Below are 22342 nucleotides of genomic sequence, written 5' to 3' on the forward strand. Positions count from 1 at the left end.
AGCCTCCCGGACCCATCAAGTGGGGAAGGAAGCAAAATGCCAAACCACGTCCCTTCTCCATGCCCTGCGCGCGCACGCGCGCGCACACACACACACACACGCGCACACACACACACACACACACACACTCTAATCTAGAGCTGAGACAAAGACCAAAAGCCAGAGCTAAATCCAAACTCTTGGATTCATCTGAAAGAACAGGACAGAGAGAAACAGAGACTGTTATTGTCCATGCTGAAACTCCTTCCTGAAAAGTTCCTCCTCGGAGTTATAAAAGCCAAGGGAGGAGGGGCCCAGGGACCACAGCAGGGGACTGGAGGCCGGGAGGCTGCGAGACGGGGTCCCCAGCCTTCCCAGCCTGTCCTAATCTACCCTACTCGGACCCTCAAAGTCCACCACCTCACTGTGGCACCCTAGTGCCCCCTCTGCACCCCTACTGGAAGTAGACAGAGGAGTCTGTCCCTCGTTAAGAGACCCCCAGCAAAGAAGATGTTGGCTAACAGTGACACCGCCTCTGTGAGCCTCCCCCACCCCTGCCGCCAGGCCACTGCCACGTGAAAGGGGGCAGTGGGCAGGAGGAGGGAACAAAGCCCAGTAAGGAAGCTGATGGCCAGCGAACTCAGAGGTGTGCTAGGACCAGAGGTGGAGCTAGAAAGCCAAAGGCTCAGCTCTGCCCTCCGGGAGCTTCTGACCTGCACGCGAGACCTCAGGAACACAAGGAGACAAGCAAACATGTAGGAAGCAAGACAACATGACCAAAGACAGGACCACAAACCTGTGCCTACAAAGACATGACAGTAACAGCAGCTGCCACATTGGAGGACCTGAGTCCACAACGCCCACATCGTGGGCACAGCCTCAGAGCACCCAAGAGCTGCCTTGTTATGTGTGTTAGTTTATGGAGCCCTCAGGGCAAACCTGTGAGGTGAGTAGCCTCAGCTTCTCCATCTGCAAAATGGGGACACATCTCAGAAGCATTCAGTGAGCTGATGCATGGCGTGCGCTAGGCTCAGTGTCGTCTCATGAGAAAGGCTCAAAATGATGACTCGATGAGCATTACCAGGATTAGAATTATGGAAGAGCAGACCATACGCACCGCCCTCCCACCGCTTGGCCTACAACGCCTAGCACCATGACCAATACCAAATGAGTGTCGGAGGGACATTTGGATGGATGGATGCATGGATGAGTGGGTGCATGGATGGACGAGTGGGCAGATGAATGGATGGATGTTTGGGTCAATGAAGGGCGGTGGGTGGATGAATGGGGAGTGGATGCGTGGATAGAGGGGCAGATGGATGGCTTTGTACTAAAACCTTAACCCAACTGCTGCATCTGAAGTGTCTCAGTATCAAGTATCATGCATTCCCGAGCTTGCCGTTCATAGGCGATTAATGGACATTTCCTGATATCGAGTCATCAGGGAAGGCTTCCGGGAAGAAATGGGTCTCCAAGGGAGCCCGGGCTCTGGGAGTGGTAGGAGCTAATCACTCACCTGGGACCACCCCACTGTAGGAAACTCCAGAGACACGGAGAAGGGGATTCCCCTCGTGGTCTTTGCCCTTCACCTTGAGGTAGAAGCGCTCCTGGGGGGCGTGGAAGGGCGGTCCACCCCAGAGCTGATGGGTGGAATCGTTGGAGAGGGGCTGTATGGGCAAAGTCAGGAGGGGCTGCCCCGAGCTGTGTGAGAGCTCCACTGAGTCTAGGTGGCCGGGGGCCTGCAGGCCTGTGGAGTTGATCACCAGGGAGATGGGGACCCCTGCAGAGGGAAGGGAGAGGAAGAAGATGCTGACTCCATGTTCCTCTCCAAGCAGAGGCCCTCGGGCCATAGTCAGGGACCCAGCCTGCTTGGCCCTCCTCACTGCCCCCCTCACCTCTTTCCTGTGCCAACTAATGCTGGGGGTGGATAAGCGGAGGGGGCCTGCTACTGTCCGTGGTCCTGAAATGCCACTGTCCATCCAAACCACAGCCTCCCATGTCTGCGTCACCTCCACTCTGTAGACCCGGGGTCTCATGGAGAACAGCCGAGAGGAGGCATTTCCCTCCCCCTTCCCCCCCCCCCCCATTAACTCTGGTGTTGGCTGTCACGAGGCAGCCTCTGGGACCAGCCGAGGTGAGACACACACTAGTTTGGGAACTCTGACTCCTGCACATCCTCTCCCTGCGCTCCGCTTTCCTTTGATTTTCTTTTCTTCTTAGTAGCAATGGACTTTTCACACTGTTCCAGAAAAGACAGAGCTGGAGCTGGGTTTCTTAATTCCCTTTGTTGATCTGGGAACTCTGCTCAGTTCTCTCCCTTTTCAGGCAGTCATTATTACGGTTTTTTCTCAGAGATCATAAACCAGGGAACAGAGGGTGTGGTTGGATTAAAATCTCAATGTCTTAAAATTTTTGAAGAAACATGGAACAGTCTGGACAGGGCATATAAAAATCTGGAAATCCAGATTCCTTGGGAAAATACCGTGTGTCAGCGCTGGGCTCCGTTCACCCGTGGCAACAATCAGCCAACGGCATGGAGCTGCTCCCTGTGTTTGGGCCGTTGCTGTCCAGCCTCCCCGACCCGCTGATATCCCGGCACCGCAGCCAAGTGCCGACCGCTACTTACCATTTGCAATCGCTCTGCTGTTTCTCTCTCCTTTTTTTTAACTTTCTTGGAAACCACAGCTTTCTCAAAAGCAGAAACCCAAGAAAGTCCCATGTGGCCCCCCTTCAGTCTCTGCCACTGGGGACCAGTCCTAGTGACCCGTCAGTTTTCAATCCCCACTCGAGTACTGCTTTTAGGAGTCTTTTCTCTCCTGGCTCTAGAATAGGAACCACGTTTCCCTGCCTCTGCCCCTTTCTGACACTGAGAAAAACAAACATGAGATGAGCAAGCGGACCCCTTTCGCTTTGGAGACGGACGTTACTGCGAGTCTGCGCACAGAATCAGTAAGGGCTGACGAGGAGAACAAAAGTGAGAGCAGACACACACTCAAGGCTCTAACGATCCTGGATGCGCCATGTTGGTCATGAGGCAGTGGTCCAGAGTTAACCCGACCTGGTCCAGATCCCTCCCCTTCTCTCTTCTGAGCTGGTCCCAGTGAAGTCCTCTGAATGGTTGCATGGTGAGGGACCATACTTCCCAAACTATAAACCGGGACCCCTCATCTGGCCGCCACCAGATGGTGTGTTCTGGCATGAAGCTCTGACGACCTGAGCCAAAAGCCCCAGCCTGCTCTGGAGCCCGCCTCCTCCACGTGGAGCCATGATGGGACACACGGCCAACCCCAGATCCCAGTGTGGGGGAGGGGGGGACTTGTCAGGAAACCGATCCTGTGCCTCCAACTCCAACATCCCCCTAAGCTCCCAACCCCCATCAGCCTCCAGAACATGGAAATGACCATCGGGATATTCATTTTTCTGGAGTAAGATAGTCTTCTCCTTTTCAAATAAGCTAACAACTGACTGGCACCTGTTAGTTTATCGGACTAGCCTGACGTTCCGTGGAAAACTAAAGAGGTGGGGCTCTAGATGGACAAGTTTGGACCCTCCAAAACAAAGTATGAGCTGGTAGTAAAGGGGATCACAAGAGGACCTGGAGGCCTTTGAGGGCAGGGAGTATGTTCTAAAGGTAAATGGTCCCCGTGTCACCTGGCGGGGACCAGTGGAGAGCGTGTGGGCCCTGGGCTCTGTTCAATGTGGTCTGAGAGAATGGCTCAAGCCAGCCCCTCCAGGGCACATTCCAGTCACACACTCAGAGCCTGCCCCCCACGCCCCCGCCCCAATTCCCAAAGGCAGGCCCTGCCTCTTCAGAAGGTAGCTCTGCATGGTCCCCAGGGTCCGGAGCACCGTACCTTGTAGGGGCCACTCAATGGTGTGGTTGAGGTCCAGAGAGGGCTGGGTGGAGAAGCCGGCTCGGAAGTCGATGTTGCTGATGCCTGTGATCCTCACCGAATGGCGACCGCTGCTGTAGACCTAGCGCAGGCCCAGGCCCACGTCACCGGGGCATCCGACTCCAGCGCCCCGGCACCGGGACAGAAGGCCGCCGCCCTGCCCTGCCCCCAGTGCCAGCGGCCGGAATCCCCCCACCTTTGCAGATGCGTGGGCGACTTACCTTCTCCCTGGGGGCCCAGCACGATGCTCCCCAAATCAAGTAGAGGCTGCCTCAGCTACTGTACTGTCCTGAGTGGGACTCTTGAGCTGCTCTGCCCTTCTGGCACCCCCCTCTCCCCCCTCCCAACACCTGCAGCTCTGTCTGTCCCACTGCACGTCTAATCCCTGCCGTGCCTTTCCCGTTGGCTTCAGAGCTCTCGGCACAAAGCCACTCAGAGTTTGAAGGGCAGGGGTCAACGCTGCCCCTTCCCCTGCAGCAGCCGCACCCAGCCCAGGGCCTGGAGCCTAGCAGGTGCTCCACCAGTGTTTGCCCGATCAGCTGCAGCTCACATCCGTCCAAGGCAGCAGCCTGCCCCATCCCGGGACGCTCCTCTGGGAGCCCAGCTACCCCAAGTCCCTGGCCCCTGGGGCCCTGCAGATTGAAGCAAGCACTGCTCCCTTCTGTCCCTCTGAGCCATCCTTCCCCCAAGACCACTCTTGCTTCTTCCGTTCATTCTTCATGGAATAGGTTTCTGAACCTCAAGCCCGCTCAGTCACCCACCTCTGGACACTCATATCATGTCTCCAACTCTTTCTGAGAAGTTTCCTAGCTCATCCCAAACCGCTCTCCTTCCTCTCACTGGTGCAAAGCAGAATACTCCTCCTCTGCTCTTGACCCTTTGCTTCTATTGATATGCCCACATCACCACCCATGTTCCAGCCCTCAGTCTCCCAGGACCCCAGGCTCCTGGGACAGGCAGGAGGGAGACAGCATCTCCGCTTGGTGAAACTGGCCCCCCTCCCTGGGAACCAGGGCGCCGTACCTTGATGGACCACAGTCCAGGATGCTCGGGCTTAAATGCCACAACCTTGGCAGAGTCAGGAATGCTGAGGAGCACGTTGAGGCCCTCGTCCTTCTGCAGGATCCTCCCTGTGGAACGCCCAAGGATCTCTGTCCCCAATACTTTCCTGATTGTTGCAGAGGCCCCACTCTGTCCCCAGGAACCCACGGTCTTCCAAACACCAGCCTCAGCCTTCCCAGAGAAACGGACACCTTGGGTGGTGCTCAAGCCTTTGCCTCAGTCCACACTCCATCCTCCGCCACCCCCAGGTTCAGGCTGTACACGTGACCTCCAGCCCTGGGGGCCTATGATATTCCTGCAGCTCCATGAGGCCAGGTACCTGGGTCCAAATCACATTGACCCTGGGAGACCCGGACAAGCACCTCTACCTGCCAGAGCCCTGACTGACTTCCCACCAATTCTTGCCCCGACTGGCCTGCTGGGCCACTGTAGGGGAGAATACGGGTAAGATTCCACACGGAGCTTACATCCCAGGGACTGTCATTCTTTCTTGAGAGAGAGAGAGAGAGAGAGAGACTGAGAGGAAGAGAGCCCAAGTGTGTGCGAGAGGGCGCAATGGGGAGGGGCAGAGGGAGAGAGAGAAAATCTGAAGCTGACTGTGGAGCCCGACCTGGGGACTCAATCTCACAACCTTCAGGTCATGACCTGGATGAAATCCAGAGTCAGATGCTCAATGGACAGAGCCACCCAGGCGCCCCCAGGACTGTTTGATTCCCCTCCCGTGGCTGTTACCAGCCTCTCTGGTTCTTCACTCACCACGGGCACCCTCTCCGCCCCCCACCTGGCGCCCCCCACCCTCCTTATTCCCAGAGCCTTGTGTCCAAATCCGCTGCCACCCTGAATCTCTGTCTCTCTCTCTCTCTGTCCCATCCCGGACTCCCAGCTCAATCTCAGGGGCCAGAGCAGAGGCCAGCCGGTCCTGGGGTACACATACCCAGTGGGTCGCGGACTTCGATCTCGGGACCCGGGCCGCTCAGGGAGATGGTGACCTCCTTCAGGCTGGGGTCAAAGGGGATCCTCCACGTGTGCTCGCCCTCCTCCTGGTGGTCCGTGGACAGCAGGTGCACCTTGGATGCCTGGACCGCTGACTCCACCCACTTCAGCACCTGGGAGGCAGGTGTGAGAAGCTGGTGCCAGCAGGTGCCTGTGGTCCCACTTGTGTCTGATCCACTGGAGGCAGGTCTCTAGCAGGTTGCCAGCATATTCCAGCCCCCACCCTGGGTTTTAGGCAGCATATAGGCTTTCCAGGTCACCCAATCCCCCCGCCCCCCCCCCAACTCCCACTGCCCTACATCAGGCCAATGCACACATCATTACCCTCCTGGCCTATGAGCTGGGAGATGTAACACCTGAACTGAGTCAGCTGGGGGGAATGACCAATTTCTATGGCACCCATCACTTCCTCCAGGAAGCCTTCCTGATTGATGCCTCCTACACACAGATGATCCCTGGAGATCCGGAATCTCCCCCAGAGCAACGTAATTCACCATCACGCCCAAGGGGCCTCAGACCACACCCCTGCCAGGGTAGGCCTCTAAGCAGGACCGAGAGGGTCTGCTGCAAAGTGGAGTCTCCTCCTGATCCGTTTCACAATATTGAGAAATCCTAAATCCTTGGTTTCTAGAACTACTTACTCATTCTAATCTAATCTAATCTGGGAGGCCCCTCCCAGACTACCATACACCCCAGGTACACATTAAAGAATGATTTCAGGGGGTTCTCAAAGACTGTACCCCTATGCATGCCTAGACCCCTGTCTGCAACCCCAGATCCAGTCGAAGATAGCTCACTGAGCACAAAATGGTTGAGTTTCTCCAAATCCTTACCACAATCTTCAAGACCCTGGGTCCTGTCCTAGGATTTAGGCCACTGTCCCACCTGACTCACGGTCAGCGGGCCCCTCATGCTCCCCACACTTGTAGGATCGAACCCCCAGGCCTCCCCAGGCAGCCCCCACGACACATGCTGTGCTCTGGCAGAAATGACCTGCCCCTTCCTTATGGCCCAACGCCCGACTAGATTCATGCCCGTCTCCCCTCTTGGCCCGGGAGTCCCAGGAGAGCAGAGACCCTCCGCCGTGGCCCTGAGCCCAGTGTCTGGCACAGACAGGGCGTTCAGGAAGCACGTGTTCACTCCTCAACAGGATTCACCTTGCGGCTGCCTCACTCAGCTTCACCCCATCCCTGCCTTTGTGAGTGCCACTGTCTCGCGGTTTCCAGTAGGAAAACCAGGAAAGAGGACTCAGCGGGGGCCTCCTTCCAGGCCAAGTGACTTTAAGGTCTTCACGGGATGCTTCTTGACCTCAACAAAATGAAACATGAACCTCACTGTCCAACAAATTAGCACCGTAACCACAGAGAGAAAAGAACAGCTCCAAGTGAATTCTGAGCCCCGGGGGGTTCAGCAGTATTTTCTCTGTGAAGGACACCCCAAGGACAGAAAGGACGGCGAAGAAATTCTATGTAGCTTTAAGTTGGCAGAGACATCAGTCTCAGTCTGATGATTGTAAAATTGTTTTATGTATCTTTCAAGATGAAGCAAAGAAGTATAGATGTTCATGTTTGCTGGACCAAGATTCTCTCTTACAGCCAAGTTTAAGGGAGAGTTGCAAGTATTTTATTTATATACAAATTCATTCCCAGTGAATTTATAACCCAGTGGTTTCTAAATACAATTCCCCGCTGGGATTGTTTGGAGAAATGGGATGCCAGGTCCGGAGCAGGCGATTTACAAGGGAAGCCTGGGACAACTGGAAATCGCCTAAGGCGAGAAAGTTCTCGAAGCAAAAGGACACAGGACTCAGCCTGCAGGTGTCCTACTAGCTAAGTCTGGGGCGACTTGAGCCCCCAAAGGAATAATAACTTTAATCTACTGGAACACACTGAATTACAGGATCTGCGTGCCCACGGGCGCCCAGGGGGCTCATTCAGTTAAGCATCTGCCTCTTGATTTCGGCTCAGCTCATGATCTCACAGTTCCTGAGCTCGAGTTGGGCTCTGCACGGACATCTCAGAGTCTGCTTGGGATTCTCTCTCTTTCCCTCTCTCTTTCTGCCCCTCCCTAATTGTGCTCTTGCTCTCTCTCTCTCTCTCTCTCTCTCTAAATAAACTTTAAAGAATCCATGTGGCCATAGTAATACTCAAAAAAAAAGCAAAAATCAAAACAATAAAACCTCACTTGCCACCAAGGAAAACGACTTGCTAATTAAAGAGAAAGAACAACGTGCAGTGCAGATCCCTGCCTTTTCAATAAGAATTGTGCAGCAAGAAAAAGAAAGGCCATCCCTTTTGAGACACAAAAGCTCTTCTTCAGGGAAGAATGCCCACTCGTAAATGTGGAAGAGATGACGCAATTAGGAAATCATCAGTTTGCAACCCCTGATGAAATCATGGTTTTGGGCCAGCATCATGGGCCATCAGGTGGGTGGAAATGTCCACGTGGAGCCCCGGGCCACCCCGCAGGCCACTGGAGGCATACAGGGGGAAATGTGCCCTATGATGCAGAGCTGGCGGTCACCACCTGAACCCAGGAATCAAGCTAACATCAGGAGCAGCAGGACAATCAGACGTTATTGACCTCCTGGCCCGACGCAGCAGAAAATGCACACCGCACCAACCACGAACTATCGCTGCCAAAAATGCCGGCCTCATTTAATCAGCCACTTAGAGCTAACTACCAGGTCAGGGGAAATACAGAGGGTAAAGGAACAAATTAGTGACACCATAAGGAAACAATTAGACGAATCCGGAACACGGAACACGGTACAGTCGATGTCTCCAACAAGTTCGTGGCATTAAAAAAAGGGTAGGCTGCTCCAGATGTAATAGACATAACAAGTAAATGAAATGCACAGCTCTGGATTCAACCCTGATTTGACAAAACGTGTTACAAAAGACATTTTGAGGACAATAGGGAAAATTGAGAATGAACTCGGCATTGGACGATACCAGCAAAATACTACTCCCTTTATTTATTAAAAAAAAATTTTATATAGTTTATTTACTTTTGAGATAGAGACAGAGCACAAGTTGGGGAGGGGCAGAGAGCAAAGGAGACACAGAGTCCAAAACAGACTCCAGGCTCTGAGCTGTCAGCACAGAGCCCGATGCGGGGCTCGAACCCACGAACCGTGAGATCCTGACCTAAGCCGAAGTCAGATGCTCAACCGACTGAGCCACACGGGTGTCCCACTGTTCATTTATTAGAGGATATTGTGGGTTATGTTGAAGATCATATATTCTTTGAAAAACCCATCCATAACTATTTATGGATAAGGTGTCATGATTAGTTATGACGATAAGGTGTGAACAAAAGGCGTAGAAAGAGCCAGACCAAGCAGGTGGGGCAAAAACGTTAAGTGCGAGAGCTAGTTGGGATGCAGGTTCTTTTCTGTTTGTTTTTCAATTCTGGTTAGTTAACACATCAGGTAATGCTGTTTCAGGAACGGAATCCAGTGATTCATCACTTCTGTAGAACACCCAGGGCTCCTCCCCACTGGCGCCCTCCCCAACCCAGCACCCATTCAGCCCATCCCCCACTCACCTCCCTCCATCAACCCGAAGTGTGTTCTCTATAGTTACGAGTCTGTTTTCTGCTTTGCCTCCCTCCCCCTTTGTTCTCTCTTCCTTCTCCTATCTTCTTCTTACTTTTCTTTATCTTGTTTTTAAGTTTTTTAATGTTTTTTATTTATTTTTGAGAGAGAGAGAGACATTGTGAGCAGGGGAGGGGCAGAGAGAGAGAGAGAGAGCAGTAGACCCAGAATCCAAAGCAGGCTCCAGGCTCTGAGCTGTCAGCACAGAACCTGACGTGGGGCTGGAACTCACGAACCACGAGATCATGACCTGAGCCGAAGTCGGATGCTTAACCCACTAAGCCACCCAGGCGCCCCTCTTTAACAACTTTCATGATCATTTTTTTTTAAAGTAAAAGTCTTCTAAATAGAACAAGTATGCTATGACTTTAAGATATGCCCCTGGGCAAGCACAGTGGTAGGTGCCCTGCAGCCCACCAGTTCTCACCAGCTGGAGGCAGCTTCCTGGGATACCGTCTGACAAAACGCAAAGCCGAGTTCTGCCTCAGTGAGAAAACGTTCTGTGATTGATGAGTCATGTCTGCCGTGGATACGGAATCAGAGAGCGGGGTCTCGTGTGCGACAGGTTCACCCTCCTTGCTCTGCGTGATCTCCCACGAGAGAGAAAAGGGAAAGAGGGGATTGGAAGAACTGCCCGAGATTCAAAGAGTGAACACGTTTTGTTCAGACCGCGCCGGAACATCTAACATTTTGCAGCTAGATTTCAGTTACTAGAGGAAAAGAATCCTAGGTTCTGAAACCTCACTTGTCTGCATACTCGGAGCTCCCTCTTTCTTCTGTTTCACCTAGCTTTCTCCTTTCTTTCTTTCTTTCTTTCTTTCTTTCTTTCTTTCTTTCTTTCTTTCTTTCTTTCGAGAGAGACAGAAAGAGTGCTAGCAGGGAAGGGGCAGAGAGAGAGAGAGAGAGACAGAGAATCCCAAGCAGGTTCCACACGGTCCGTGCGCAGAGCCCGATGTAGGGCTAGAACTCACAAAAACATGAGATCATGACCTGAGCCAAAACATGGATGCGTAACCGACTGAGCCACCCAGGCGCCCCCTCGCCTGGCTTTCTAAGTAAATTTTCTCTTGAAAAGGTTCTCCGCACACACGGGGGCCAGAGGGAGGAAGCAGTGGCCGAGGCTCCCATCTGGAGAGGCCAACGGAAGCCAGCGAGGTGAGGCGGCGCAGCCACAGCTCCAGGACCACTGCCCCAGGGGGAGAGGGAGGGGAGGGCTGGCCTTGTCATGGGTCCAGGGGAAATCACAACGGAGCAAAGCTGCCTGGAGGGGGTGGCCGCCCGCTGACAATTACCCGGAGAAATCACAGGCACTGTTGTGTTGCAACTGTCGTTACGAGCCTGTGGCAGGATGACACAGGGACGATGCCCAGGAGTTCGGGCTACCGAACGGCAGAGCAGCCTCAGGCGGAGCACGGTGCCAGCGACCCCACCAGCCGGCTGCGTGCCCGCGGTGTCTGCCCTCAGCACCTCACCACCGGGGCACTGGGGGCGCTGACTGTCCTGCCTTCAGTAAGTCCAGACCCCCTGCGGGTCCAGGCCTTGGACAAGGCTTTCTGGACCCTGCAAGGTCCCTGGGCTCCGAGCGGAATCTGGGGGGGCCTTCTGAGCAGAGAGCCTCCGTCAAGCAAGCTCGATGTTTATCTGGAGAAGACAATGGCTTCCAGATGTCCGCAGGACTGGGAGCCCACACGCCGGTGCTGCAACTCGGCTCATCACTGTCACTGACGGGGAAGGAATGGAAGAATCTGGCGCTGCTCCCTTGGCCAGATGGCTGCCGCGGGGCCGTTCACAGCAGATAAATCATCCCCTGAGGCCCCTCCCTTAGCCGCCTGACAGCCAGGCCGGCCCAGGAAGGAGAGCTCAGAGGCCAGGGGGCCTGAAGGACCCCAGAGCCACAGAGCAGAGAGCTGGGACCAGACCATGGCACCTGGGTCAGGGCGGGGGGATGGAGAGCGGACGGTAGCCCCTGCCAGCTGGGCACCACTGGGCACTCGGGACCTGAGAACCTTTCCCGAGAGCCCTTACCAGCCATCACTGACTCTTAGCAGGGGCTTCCCAGTGCCTCCCCGTATGCACCCCCAGCTCACGAGGCAGGGGCTCCCCTAAAAGCCAACAGGAGGAAACGGAGGCCCAGAGGGGTCAAGTCCTGCGTTCAGGTCACACAGCACACGGGTTGCAGGGCTGGGGTCTGAAGGCAGTGTGCTTGCGGCCCTAGCCCTCCACCATGCTGCCTTCTCTGGGGGGTGTCCAGGATGAAGTCATCTCTGGGGCCCGTCTCTCCTGATCCATTCCCTGGAACCACCCGGCCAGCTCTCGCCTTCGCCCCCGGGCCCCACACTTCCTGTCTTAGAAGGCAGTTCGCCTTTCCCCCATGGATGTGCGGGAGCTGGGTGATCTGCCCCCTTTGCACGGGCGGGTGCTCACAGGGGCAGGGTCTGCGCCCCCGAAACGGACTTCCCAGGACCAGGGAAAGCGGCAGAATGGGGCGGGGGAGGGGTTGCCCAGCAATTCTGGCTCACTCTGCAGTGGCTGGTGACAGCGTGTGAGCTGGGGGGACTCTGTGCCAGGGCCAGGGGGACCTTGGACCTGGCTAAGCCTAGACCAGAAATGCACCCCCCCAAGGGGCCCCGATGCCTCCCTCCCCTGTCCACTGGAGCACGGTGAAAGCTCCAAATGAACCCCGCCAAGGGGCTGGAATTACCCACAGGGCCAAACCTGCAGGCAAAGGCTCAGAAGTCCGGGACCTGACCCGGACAGAGTCTGTCTGTCCCCAGCACCTGACGCTGTGCGCGGTGCACCGTCCACGAAGGGAAGAGAGATGGCGGAATGTGTCACTCCTGCCACACGGGCACGTACGTCGGAAAGGGGAAGGTGCTGGCTACACGTGCACAGTTTGGGGACGTCTGCAACTTCTGAGGACTCGCTCTCTCGGCTGGAGCCCCCAGGCTTGGGCAGAGACACTGTCCCCCAACCGGGGTGCCCCGGCCGCTGTCTCAGGCTCACCGAATGCCTGGGAGCAGCTACAAGGACACAGCTCTGTGTCCAGAAAGGAGAAGGATCCGAACCCCTCCCCAGAGGCAGCCAACGCTGGCCACCGGAGGGCCCATCGAGTCAGACACACACCGCGGAGGCAGGCTCCCACGACCGAAGGCTGGGTGCTGTGGCCAGGAGCTAGCGGAGTCACCCCACTTTCCTGCCTCGTGAGAGGGAACGGGGGAGCCCAGCCGTCCCCCGCCAACCTGCCCAGCGCTGCGCCGTCTGATTTGCTGCTGACAAGAACCAGCTCCCGCCCAAGTAAGTCTCTCCCAAAACAAGGACCCAGCCAGCCCTCCACTCTTTAATGCCTCCCACCCTCACTTGGGCGGCTCTGCGCCAGGGTAGGCTGCCATGCCAAAAAATAAAGTCCAGTGTGTCGCTGAGAAGCATAAACGCCATCTGTCAGCAGGGAGTTAAGGCACACTAATCTAAACACGGCCCCGGAGAGCGTAAATGCCGAACACAAAACACCCTCTCCTGGGGGCCGCAGCAGGGCTGGCTGGGGCCAGGGCCTGCCTCACACACACGGCCTCTCTTGCCTTCCTCCTCCCAGGGCCTCGGGCACAAGGGACCCTGCAGCTGCGCGCTCACCAGCTCTTTTCTGAGCACCTGCTCCAGGCTGCGTGAGGTGCTGGGGACACAGCAGCCAACGGGACCCATAAGGGCCGGGCTGTCAGAGAGCTCACAGCCTAATGGTGTTCATTAAGTAACAGCACAGTTAAAAAACTGCCGTTATGTAAAGCGCCACACGGAGCCGGATGAGGGCACAAAAGAGACTTCACCTTAATGGGAAAATCAGGGAAGGTCTCCCAAGGAGAGAGCGTGGCGAGGGTGCGGACCCCGGGTCAGCCCTGCACCTCAGGACACAGGGCCAGGCAAGTGCCTGCCTGCCAAGTTCCCACGGCAGGATTTTCTGCCCCAGCAGCAGGGCCTGAATCTGATACCCCTGCCTCCAACCCACTCCTCTATCCACGCCCCCTCGGGTTCCCCGACTCTGCAGAGAAGCTCACCCCATAACCCTCTCCCAAATTCTGGCAAATTTGTCTAGGTGCATCTTGCCAGCCTGGACCATCTGTGGGACCCAGGCTGCTTCTCCAAACTCCAGCCTCTTTACCTGCAAAATCGGGACGTCTGCAGCACCCGCCTTTGGGGTGGGTGCCGGGGGAGGGGCGGGGGTGGCGAGATGATGTCATACAGCCCTGAGCACAGCCCCGGCTGCGCTGGCCACAGGGGAGCACCGCTCACGGGTGGCATAGCCATCTGACAACCAGGCCCAGCTGCCCAGGGAGGAGGACGGTCGGGGAGGGCTCACCTCGGTCACCTGCTGCTTGTCCAAGTGGAACACCTGCCCGGAGCTGGTGGCGGCGATGTCCTCATAGGCCAGGTAGCCAGGGTGCGTGCGGTCACCGCAGTCCCCTGTCAGCACAAAGACCACCTGGAAGAGGGACAAGGAGCCAGGCTTGTGGCTTCCCTGCTGGTCACCTTCTACAGGCGTGAGTGGAGTGGCTGGGCCGGAACAAGGGAGGCGGGGCCTGAGGGGAGCCCCTTCCTCGCTCCCAGCTCGGCGGATCCATCTGCAGAATGGGAATGATGAGCGTGCCCACCCCATGGGGATCAGGGCTGATGCTGGTCAAGGGTGTGACACAGGCCAGGAGGCCTAGGTGCGCGATAAATGGGAGCCACCGTTAAATCGACAACAGGGAAGGGAATGGAAATCGGCTCACCGGGAGCAGCAGCCCCCGGAGGCGGCAAACTTTGAGGAACCGTGGATTCTAAGGTGAGGCATCCGACTTGGGCTCCGGTCGTGATCTCTCAGTTCATGAGTTCGAGCCCCGCATCGAGCTCTGTGCTGACGGCTCAGAGCCTGGAGCCTGCTTCTGATTCTGTCTCCCTCTCTCTCTGCCCCTCCCCTGCTCACTCTCTGTCTCTGTCTCAAAAATAAATAAAAAATTTTTTAAAAATTTTTTAAAGAAAAAGAACAACAAAAAAAAAAAAAGAAAAGAAAAAGAACAACCTTGGAGAATGGAGTTGGTTCCAGACAGGAGAACAGAGATGCTGTCCCGCTCTCGGGAGCCTGAAGTCAGACGGCCCTTCTCCGGGGCCGTGTGCACCCCTCCCCCATCCCTGGCTGTGATAAGAAGCAGCAGAAGTCCCAGAAGAGAGTCCAGACCTGGAGGCGCTGGGGAAAGGGCGCCTCGCTCTGCAGCGACGGCAGCAGAAGCGACGCCAGGAGGAAGATGGATTGCACAGACTCGGACGGGGGGCGAGGGGAGCAGGGGTGGTGTGGTCTTTATCAAGAATGAGCCTGGCCAGGCAGTGGAGCCCCGGAGGGCGGGGGGCGGGGGGGGCCCAGAGCATGAGAACACACTTGGACTTCACCAGACCAGCTCCATCTCGAGGGCTGGCGGAGACCCTGGGAGAGAAGCCCCCGCCCTCCGCCCGGCAGGTGGGGGCCCAGGCTGCCTGCCCCGGGGACCCCGGCATCCGCAGACCCCCGTCGGGGCCCCCACGCCCACCTGAGACTGCTTCAGCTGCAGGAGCCGCAGGACCTCGTCCTTCCTGTGGAAGTCCTTGGCACGGGCATCCGAGAAGACGTAGATGAAGGAGCCGGGGTTGGCCACCTCCACGGCAGCCTTGATGGCTCCCACGCTCATCTCTGGGCAGTCACCGCCCCCCTGCAGGACAGGGGTGCGTCAGGGGCTGCCGCCCAGCTCCTCCACGCGGGGCCACCCAGGTGCCCCTGGACACCAACAATGGGGGCTGGAGGGGGGCAATCCCCCCAAGCAGCCTCTGTCCCGCCCATCTCGGGGTGAGGCCCCCACACGGCTCCTCTGGGACAATGTAACATCCAACCTGCCTTAACTTTAGAGAAGCAGCACCCTCCGCTCGCCCCCCACCTCCCGCTCAAGAGTGGGGTCCCTCCCGTGGGGCCTGCTCTAGGCGCTAATAAGCACGACACGATTATTCAATCACCACTGCGGCGGGTGACCCAAGGTGGAGAGGAGGGAGGGGAGCCCCGGGCCAGCTAACAGATGCCCCAAAGAAGTCACGTGTCGGTCATGGCTCGGAGGACAGAGGGGTGCAGGGGGCGGCCCAGGGAAGGAGAGGCGGGCGGGGGGCAGAGGAAGGCGTTCGAAGCCAGCCCTCCCCGCAGATCCCCTCCGCAGCCTGCTCCGGAATCGGCCCCAAACCAAGCCCCGCTCCTGCCCCGCTGGCTCCGCACCCCCAGCGCCGGGCCTGCGCGGGGTCAGCTTTCAGGAACGCATCCCTCCTGGCCTCATTCACCCAGCCCGCATCCCCGGACGCTGGGCCCCGTTCTGAGTCCTCGGGGCCTGGCGGTGAGCCAGACACGTACGTGGGGCTCCTGCCTTCAGGGAGCTGCTGTTCTCAGGGGCGGGAGGCGGGGAAGGGCAGACGCTGCACCAAGGTGCTCAGTGTGTGGGTTTCGGGGGTCTGCACTGAGACCCCTCACATGGCCCTTCAGCTACGCTTCACCCATTCACGAAACAATGAGCACCTACTATGTGCCAGGTACAGGGGCTCCTGTAGGTGCTTGGTTCGCTGAATAAAGGAAGGGACCCCAAGGAGTAGAGACTCCTCGGGGCCCCCAAGCTGGGGTGCAGGCCACAGGCAGTGCTGGGAGGCAGACCATGGCAGTTCAGGGAGCCGCCATCTTGGCCACTGAGTAGGGTAAAGACCTTGGCCTCTGCATAGCCTGGGAAGGACGGCAGGAGGTGGGGGGCGGGGGAGGCAGCAGCCAGGGGCAGGGCGGCCCACCTGCACGTAGAGTTCTCTCAGCTCTCTCTGAAACACCGCCGGGTCTGCCGTGAGGGTCACTGGGCCGATATCTGCAGGGAAACGAGAGAGAGGTCCAGGTGGGCTTGGGTTCCCAGCTGCACCCTCTGTGGGGGAGGGCAGCAGTTACAAGACGGCCACCAGAGGGGAAAGGAGGTGATGCCGGGGCCCCAGAGACCCCCCACCAAAGGGGGAGGAGGTGAGGGAGCAGTTTCCACGTCTGCCAGGATCTGACCTGGAAGAGAGGTCAGGCTACTCAGCCCCCTGCCCTGCTCCACACCAGACCAGGACTCCGGGGGAGCCCAGAGGTGGGACGGAGGGCAACGCCCCCCCCCAGCTCCTCCTCAAAACCGCAGTCCCTAATCTTTTCTGACCACAGCAGCTCTACCACCATCAGTGGGCAAGGAGTTCTGCAAAGACAAAGGAACAGAGAACTGCCCAATGCCAGACTGATTAACAAGAATGGAATCTTCCAGGGGCGCCTGGGTGGCTCAGGTCATGATCTCGCGGTTCCCGCGTTCGAACCCCGCGTCGGACTCTGTGCTGACAGCTGAGAGCCTGGAGCCTGCTTCACATCCTGTGTCTCCCTCTCTCTCTCTCTGCCTTCTCCTGCTCACTCTCTGTCTCTCAAAAATAAATAAACATTAAAAAAAAACCCAGAATAAAATCTTCCAGAAACCCCATCCATTTGTTAGCTCATTTAATAAGAACAGAATTAAATTACAGAGGTCGACTACCCCAAACGTAGGCGAGGACACAGAGCAGCTGAAACTTCCGTTCACTGATGGTGGGAACGGTCCAACCGCTTTGGAAGGCGAAGGGAACTGTCAAAAAACATCAAGGATGCACATACCATACGACCCGGTCCTTTCCCTCCTAGGCGTTTACCCAAGAGAAATGAAAACATACGTCCACACCGAGACTCGGCTCAAATGTTCAGAGCGGTTGTACTCATACTAGCCCAGGACTGGAAACTAGTCAAGTGTCCACACAACCAGAGAAAGGGTAAACAAACTGCAGTCTCTTGATATACTCCAATGCTGCTCGGCGAGAACACAGAGCAAGCCACCAACACCAGCCACCCCGTGATGGATCTCACAGACGGAACCCCGCGCGGAAGAAGCCGCACAAGAGTGCAAATCTAAGGGCTCCATTTATAGAAGTTCCAGAACAGGCAGAATTATTCGAAGGGAAAAAAACCAGAATGGGGGTTGGCTGGGGCCTGGGGAGCCGCAGCACTGTCTGAGTAGGCAGAAATGCTCTAGATTGGGGGCGCCTGGGTGGCTCAGTCAGTTAGGCCTCCGGCTTCAGCTCAGGTCAGATTTCACGTTCATGGGTTCGAGCCCCGCGTCAGGCTCTGTGCTGACAGCCAGCTCAGAGCCTGGAGCCTGCTTCCGGTTCTGTGTCTCCTTCTCTCTCTGCCCCTCCCCCTCTCATGCCTGTCTCTCTCTGTATCAAAAATAAATAAAACATTTAAAAAAAAGCTCTAGATTGTAATGGGAATGTGGGTCCCACGGGGAAACGTTCCTCCCAAGGGCAAAGCCAAGATTTGTGCATTTCAATGTATGGACATTTCACCTCCTAAAACCAGAACTACAGAGAGCGAGCATCGCTGAGTGAGGGTGGAGGGTGGGAAGAGTATAGACGAACCAGAGTGGCAGAACGGCTTTGATCCTTGGTGGTGGGTATATGCGGGTTCATTACACTCTGCCCTGCTCACTTTGTGCATATTTGAAATGTTCCCCAATAGAAGGGTTTTTTTTAATGTTTTATTTATCTTTGAGAGAGACAGACAGACAGACAGATATCGTGAGCAGGGGAGGGTCAGAGAGAGAGGGAAACACAGGATCTGAAGCAGGATCCAGGCTCTGAGCCGTCAGCACAGAGCCCAAGGCAGGGCTCGAACGCACAAACCGTGAGATGATGACCTGAGTCAAAGTCGGACACTCAACCAACTGAGCCCCCAAGCGCCCCTGAAAAGGCTTGTTTTAACAGCCCTCCTTGAAAGCCACAGCTTACCTAAGACAAGGCTAAAAGCAGGGCTAGAATTCCAGCTCACCATATGGACATCTGCACAACGGGGGTTTTACAAGCATGACATCGTGGATGTCAAGTTTCTTAGGAAAATATTTCCTGAGTCCTTGGTGAACTCTAACAATGGACTGTTTTTAGCTCAAGAACTCTAAATTCTAGTCACCCTTAAAAAAAAAAACTCCATATGTATCAACCAGGCAGCAGACCTTGGTCCTTCTGGGGGAAGGAAGCCCGTGGAATGATCCGGCATTCGTCCACAATTCTCAAGGGAGAGTGAGGACGTCAGCCCTTCTGCGGAACACTTTAAGAATCCGTCGCCCCCTGGGGGCCCCTGTCTCTGAATTTATTCAGCATGTCCGCTCCCCTCGCTCAACGATTCTGGCCTTTACCAAGCCTCCCCCTCCCCACCCCGACTTTCCGAACTCCACAGTAACTGATTCAACCAAACCCTCAGGCTTTGTCCTCAGACAGACCTGGCTGGAATGCTGGCTCCATCCTTCAGCCGTGGGGCCCCTCAGACCTGGCCTCTCGTCCCCAGACTCAGTTTACCCATCTGTAAAATGGAGCGTATAACAACACCACCTCTCCTAGCTGAGAACCATCACTGTAAAAACCCAGGGGGGCCAGGGAGAGACACACCACACACGGATTCCGGCACAGAGCGAAGGCTGGCGGAGAGGAGCGGGCCCCGTCCCCACGGCCTCCCGGCTGCCTGGGCTCCAGCGCGAGGTCTCGTAAGAGGCACCGGGCAAGACAGTCTTGCTCCAGCGTGAGGTCCTCAAACTCTAGTTTGATGGAGAAGAGTGAGTAATATTACTCAATGCTGGTTGTTTCTTTGTTACATAGTAATACATGTTCAGTGTTTTAAAAAACTACACTAATGACATTGACGTTTATTAAGCGCTTACTAAGTACCAGTCCACGTGCCCAGATGTTTCCAGAGCGTTAGCTCACAGCATCCTCCTTGGCACCTGGTAGGTCTCAGGCTTACCCACATTTTATAGAGGAGAAAATGGAAGCCTCGAGAGGGTAAGTAACTTGCCCAAAGACACACAGCCAGTAAGTGGCAAGGATGATTGGTCTGTGCAAGTCCAGACACCGAGTTCTTGAGAGCTGCTCCCTGTGAACCACACACAGAAATTCCTGACACTTGGGAAGAGAAGGGAATTCTGGGGCCCCTGGGCGGCTCAGGAGGTTGAGCGTCTGACTCTTAATTTCAGCTCAGGTCACGATTTCATGATCCATGAATTCAAGCCCCACATCAGGCTCTGCGCTGAGAGCACGGAGCCTCCTTGGGATCGTGTGTCTCTCTCTCACTCTTTCTCTGCTCCGCCCCCATTGTGGGTGTGCTCTCTCTCAGAGTAAATAAGCTTAAAACCAAAAAGAAAGACAAAGGAATTCCACCAACCAGAGACAGTCATTTTGATTTTTATACACAACCTTCAAAACTTTCATGCAGATTTGTAAATCCACGTCTTACAAGCAGGCATCCTACTTTAGGCGGGATTCCTATGAAAGTATAAATAACATGCTATTTTTAACTTGATGCTTTTCACTGAACAACATCTTCTAAGCATCCTTCCAGAAGGCCGAGGGCTCAGTCCAAAACCATTTTTAATGACTACAGCGCATTTCCTTTGCATAAATAACTCGGGTGGACTTGCCCAATCTCACGTTGCTTGGTTTCCAATGTTGATAACGAGCAATGTGATCAAGAACACCTTCAGGTCCTCGCATTCACACGCCAGCTCGGCTGTCTCCTTAGCATACGATCCCATAAGCAGAATCACTGGGTCAAAGGCAAGGACATCTGTAAAGACTTTGGAAGCAAATTCAGTAACCTCCTAACTGTCCTCCCCGTCTCCGGACATGCCAGTCACACCTCCGTCCATCCGCCAACGCCAGAGCAGCCGGCCTGCGCCCAGTTTTGCTCATATCACCCAAACTCATGAATCCACACCGACTGCTTCCTGCCTGCAAACTGGGGCGGGGGGGGCGGGGCAGCCCCTGGGAGCCCAGCGCTGACTCCGCTGGCCCCGCCCACCCCCGTCGGGGTCTAGCGACGTCCGCTCCCTGAGATCCTCAGTGCTGGGCTGGTGCCAGGCTGACCATGTTCTCTTCCATTTGCAGCAGCGGAAGAACGATGAAGTTGGTGACCTGAGTTACCCCGAATAAAACTGTAGTCAGAAGGGCTGCCCCTTTATCCCACCATCTGTGCGATCCCTCCCCGGAGGCGGGGGCGCGGCGGAGGGTCACTCTCTTTCACGGAGGGACAATGATTGTTCACGGGAGTTGATTCTGTTTGAGGTTCTACCATCTAAGGTCTACCTTCGACCACCAAGGCTGTTCTAGGAGAGTCTGCGCTCTGGGAGAGAGGACGGTCCTTCTGGAACATTGGCAGAATGTCCTGATCCCCCCACACCCCTCAGTGACGCTCAGTGACATCCTCGCCCAGCCTCCTTAGGTCCCAAGCGCAGGGCCAGCACATGCGGAGCACCAGGGACTGTGCCGCGAACACCCAGACTCGGAAAACTTCAGGAGCCAGGGAGGATCTTCCAAGGGAGCTGGAAAGCCCTGGAAAGGATTTTCAGGTTGGCCTCTGTGTTCCTTTCTGACCGCTGCTTTACTAAATCACTACAAACTTAGTGTCTGGAAACAAACACCCACTGAAATTTCCAAAGGTCAGCAGCTAACGTTAAGGTATCAGCAGGGCTGCGTCCCTTCTGGAGGCTCTAAAGGAAAATTGCCTTCCTTGGATTTTCCAGCTTTTAGAGGCTGCCTGTGCTCCTGGGGCCGGGGCCCTCCTGCGTGTTCGAAGTCCCCTGCTCCCTCTCTCTGCCCCTGCTTCTCTGCGAGGCCTCCTCCCGGACTCCGCCCCCCTGTCTCCCACAGCCTCCATCATCCCGTCTCCAGCAAGAACGGACTTGGGAAAAACCAACGTGACCACCAACCTGCGTGCCAAACATAACAAAGGTCAAGAAAAGACGTCCAACCCTGCCATCTTTTTAAAGATGGAGGAACAGAAGCCCAGAGAGGAGCAGGGAGTCCGTCAATGTCAGATGTGGGGCAGGAGCTGACTGGGTGCTCCCCACGGACAGTGACTCCCGCTCCCTGCTCAGCACTGTAGGCCTCGGGCCCAGCGCGGTGCCTGGCACTCGGCAACCGCTCAACAAATCCGGTTCAAATAAGGAACTGTATAGACACATCAGTGAATTCCAACTTGTGTGAGCAGCCCCAGGACAGACGCCGTTTCACTTATCTTTACAACCTGTCCCAAACAACGCCAGGCAGGGGTGCCCGGGGGGCTCCGTCGATTAAGCGTCCGGCTCCGGCTCAGGTCATGATCTCACGGTTCGTGGGTTCAAGCCCTGCATCGGGCTCTGTGCTGACAGCTCAGAGCCTGGAGCCTGTCTTTGGATTCTGTGTCTCCCTCTCTCTCTGCCCCTCCCCTGCTCATGCTGTCTCTCTCTCCCTCAAAAATAAATAAAACATTAAAAAAAAAAAAAAAGGAGCAACGCCAGGCACACACTCGATGCTCAGCAAACACGTGCAGAACCCCAGGCCCTCCCCCTACAACACGCGCTGTCTGTCTCCCAAACAGACACAAAATGATGCGGGGAATGGATGTGGTTATCTGCGGGCAGGCAGAGGCGTCGGCCATACTGAGGACAAAAGTGTCCATGGTTCCTCTCAAGACAGAGCAGAGCCCTGGCTGAAGGCAAGAGGTTTTGTTTTGTTTTGTTTTGTGCTTATTTATTTTTGAGAGGAAGCGAGGCAGAGTGTGAGCAGGGAAGGGGCAGAGAGAGAGGGAGACACAGAATCCTAAGCAGGCTCCGAGCCCAACCTGGGGCTCGAACCCATGAACCATGAGATATGACCTGAGCTAATGTCAGACACTTAACCGACTGAGCCACCCAGGTGCCCCTGAAGGCAAGAGGTTTTTTGTTGTTGT

At 55.9% G+C, this 22342-nt stretch overlaps 1 protein-coding gene across 1 annotated transcript in view; it reads right to left on the minus strand.

Annotated features, from left to right (window-relative positions):
* Positions 1–22342, minus strand: part of HMCN2 (hemicentin 2) — a gene marked incomplete at its 5' end in the record, with an annotated part of 136452 nt that overhangs the window by 100972 nt on the left and 13138 nt on the right. The window contains 7 exons of the mRNA XM_029921060.1: positions 1496–1759; positions 3834–3954; positions 4896–5002; positions 5869–6040; positions 13874–13996; positions 15078–15236; positions 16339–16409. Coding sequence (XP_029776920.1) covers positions 1496–1759; positions 3834–3954; positions 4896–5002; positions 5869–6040; positions 13874–13996; positions 15078–15236; positions 16339–16409 — 1017 coding nt within the window. The remainder of the gene's footprint in view (positions 1–1495; positions 1760–3833; positions 3955–4895; positions 5003–5868; positions 6041–13873; positions 13997–15077; positions 15237–16338; positions 16410–22342) is intronic.

This window comes from Suricata suricatta, chromosome 13 (genome assembly GCF_006229205.1).
Source record: "Suricata suricatta isolate VVHF042 chromosome 13, meerkat_22Aug2017_6uvM2_HiC, whole genome shotgun sequence".
NCBI lineage: Eukaryota > Metazoa > Chordata > Mammalia > Carnivora > Herpestidae > Suricata > Suricata suricatta.